Source organism: Triticum dicoccoides, chromosome 6A (assembly GCF_002162155.2).
Source record: "Triticum dicoccoides isolate Atlit2015 ecotype Zavitan chromosome 6A, WEW_v2.0, whole genome shotgun sequence".
In the NCBI taxonomy this organism is placed as follows: domain Eukaryota; kingdom Viridiplantae; phylum Streptophyta; class Magnoliopsida; order Poales; family Poaceae; genus Triticum; species Triticum dicoccoides.
Window position 1 is genome coordinate 120,368,214 of NC_041390.1, and position 3,130 is coordinate 120,371,343.

Sequence of the window (3,130 nt, forward strand, 5' to 3'; positions counted from 1 at the left end):
GCATCATATCCGCCTTAAATACGAGCTGAGTTTAAAGTGTCCCAGTTCTGTTAGAGATGCTCTAAGCACTTGCGTGAGCAGATCTGCCTTGTCGCGGCGTGATCAAAACGCAACGTTACGTACTAGGAGTACATTAGGGCATGTACAATGGGGGCAGTGGTATGGTGATGCCCCAAGATCCACGTAGGAGCAAGTAGATTAAGCATCCCCTTCATTCACCGTATGGTCCCTCCTATATTCTCTCTCTCGTCATCTTCTTTTCCCTCTAAATCCATGGCTGCACATGTTTGTTGTGGTCCTCTGCTACCCTTTGCATATGATTTTTCCACTTTCCTCTTCTTTTCTTCTTCTTTTTGGTTGAAGCACCAGCCTCCTCTGCAAGAGTCCGTTTGGCTCTGCAGGCAGCACTCTTTTCTCTCTGTCCCCTTTTCATCCAACGTGGACTGTAGGGCAGCACTCCAGCATGGAGCGTTGGCCATGCCCTTATTATCACTGCCGCCTGCTCCATGCAGAGGCAGCGTGCCCGTCTTGGCGTTTGCTTGTCTGTTAAACGCAACACGCGGCTCCAAATGCAGACAAAAACAACACCGATTTCCCTTTACCAGATTCAGACACAAAGATTGAGAGAGGTGTACTGTTCCCGCACTATACAATTAGTCGAGTAGCGCCACCAACCTACTGTCAAAAATATTAACCGCGGATCAACTCCCCGTAGGGGTCGGCCCCACGCGTCGGCCCCTCAAACAGCCGCCCCGGCGAGCTGGGCCCGGCCTGTCAGAAAAATTACCGCGCCAGGTTATATATGTACGCGCGCCTTTACCCGTGCGTCCCTGTCTCGGCATTTCCCTTCCCACCAGCTCCGCTCCACACCCGCCCGCTCGCTCCTGGCCCTGCCGCCCTTGGATGCGCCATGGCATCCGCCGTCGCCAGCAGCATGCCCGCCGCGGCCCCCGCCGCCGTCTCCTACGGCTGGCTCGGCCCGCGCCTCTCCTTCAGCCGCGACGCGCCTGCTGCCGTGGCGCCGGATCGCGGCCAGGCGCTGTCGCTGGAGAGCAGCGGCTGCAAGGCGGACCAGCCCGCCGCGGCGGCGGCGTCCAAGGAGTTCATCGACTTCGAGTTCAGCTTCGGCGGGTCGGCCACCATGCTCCCCGCCGACGAGCTGTTCGCAGACGGGAAGCTGCTGCCCCTCCGGCCGCAGCCCGCGTCCGCGGCGGCGCCGGAGGCCGAGCGGGAGCGGGAGTGCGCGCCGGCGGAGATCCCGGCGGCGCCTGAGATGGTGAAAACCCACCGGCCCTCGGTGGCCGAGGTCTTCGACCCCTACGTGTTCTCCCCCAAGGCGCCGACGTGCTCCAGCCGCTGGCGGGAGCTGCTGCGGCTCAGGAAGGTCCAGACCCCGCAGAAGCCGTCCGCGTCGCCGTCGCCTCCGCAATCTCCTTCGCCGGTGCCGGCGACTCCCTCCAGAGCGTCCAACTCGTCGGCGGCCAGGTCCCTTAAGCTGCTGCTCCTCCAGCGGAACGGCGGCCGCGCGTCAAGTGCCGTCGCGTCGGACCTCTCCGTGGCGCCGCTCCTCCGCGACAGCTCGGACTCGGAGGCGTCTCTCTCCCTCGCCTCCTCCCGCTTCTCCATGTCGTCGTCCTCCTCCTCGTCCGCCTACGACCACGACGACTTCCCCCGCCACTCCCTCGACTCGGTCGACCTCACCCCGAAGCCACGAATCCGGCTCGTGCGCTCCCAACCCCAGCGCCATTGCCACCCGCCCGCCTCCGCCCCACCGCAGCGCCATTGCCCCCCGCCTGCGTCCGCCCCGCCGCATGCCGCGCACAGCCCCGCCCGTCGCCGGCCCGCCACCCCGCCGCCGCCGTCCGTGGCCTCGGTGGACTCCCCGCGCATGAACTCTTCCGGCAAGATCGTGTTCCAGGGGCTCGAGCGCAGCTCCAGCTCCCCGGCCGGCAGCGTCCACTCCAGCCTCCGGTCACGCTCGCGCGTGATGGACCGGTCATACTCCACGCCGGTGGTGCTCAACGTGCCCGTCTGCTCGCGGCCGTCGTTCGGGTTCTTCAAGGACAAGAAAGAGACGGCGGCGAAGGACGCAGCCGCGCGGCTGCGGTCGTCGCTCGGCCGGAAGACGGCCCATCCCGCCGGCGCCACCGGCGGAAGCAGCGTGAGTGGCAGAGGTCTTGGCACCGGCAAATGAAATTGACCTTGTTTTGACTGAGCTAGCTAGGTTTAGCGGTAGATCAGGTAGCCTCCATTAGGTAACACCACTAGGCAGCATTTCCTTTGCCTTTAGCAGAAAAGGGAACGAAAAAGATTGAGAGTGATAGCTAGTTTGGATTTGGAGTGAACAAGAGATCCCAAGATCGAAGAGAATACTGTGAGCTCTGATTTTTTGTGCTTGTCTTTAGGAGAAGCTGGCTAGGCTAGAGCCCCATGTTCATGCTGTGCATTTTGCTCCTCCCCATGTAAATTTTGTCTAATGTGCTTCACCATCCTTTTTCCTCTTCACTTTGTGTTCTGTTTCTCCAAGCACATTCGATGGCAAGTTCGTTGTGAACTCTTAAGCAATAGGAGAAAAGATATGAAAGAGATTTCCGAACTATTCTGGTGGCCTGACGGCGTTATTGTTGTCTGTTCTTGCACTGCCAAAATCCATGTACGCTGTAGTTACCCTATTGTCAGTATCTTAATCGCTCCCTGTAAAAAGTCGGAGGAAAAGGGTGTGGGTTTAATCACGGTGCCATGTGGACCTGGTGAAAAAGAAGAGTTGCACAATGGTGGCTTTTTGGGGGGAACTTTTCGTGGCCGGTGATGAGTGACTGCTGGTAACTCGATGGAGACGCTGGCCGTTTAAATCGGAGGCAGGCTAGGCGAGGATGGGAGACCGGGCCGGAGCGGCTCTCCTCCCTCTCCTCCGTGTGAGCCGGCGATCGGGCGCTGTGAGCCCAGCAGCATGTGCGCGGCTCTAAGTTTCTGTGTACAAAATTATACTACTGCTCGTAGCAGGCAAAAGGGGCAGCGGAGAAAGCAATTGAAAACACATGTAGCTGCAGGCCGGCCACTGTTTCTGAAACAGCGAGGGCTTAAACAAAGCCTCTCGCTCGGCGCCGGAGCAGCTGGCAAAGCTGCATCG

At 60.1% G+C, this 3,130-nt stretch overlaps 1 protein-coding gene across 1 annotated transcript; it reads left to right on the forward strand.

Moving 5' to 3' along the window:
- Positions 1-877: 877 nt before the first annotated feature.
- On the forward strand, positions 878-2,596 carry LOC119315789 (protein VASP homolog). Its single transcript, XM_037590273.1, has one exon. The coding sequence runs from the start codon at positions 911-913 to the stop codon at positions 2,192-2,194; it is 1,284 nt and encodes a 427-aa protein (XP_037446170.1). The 5' UTR covers positions 878-910; the 3' UTR covers positions 2,195-2,596.
- The last annotated feature ends 534 nt before the right edge of the window (positions 2,597-3,130 follow it).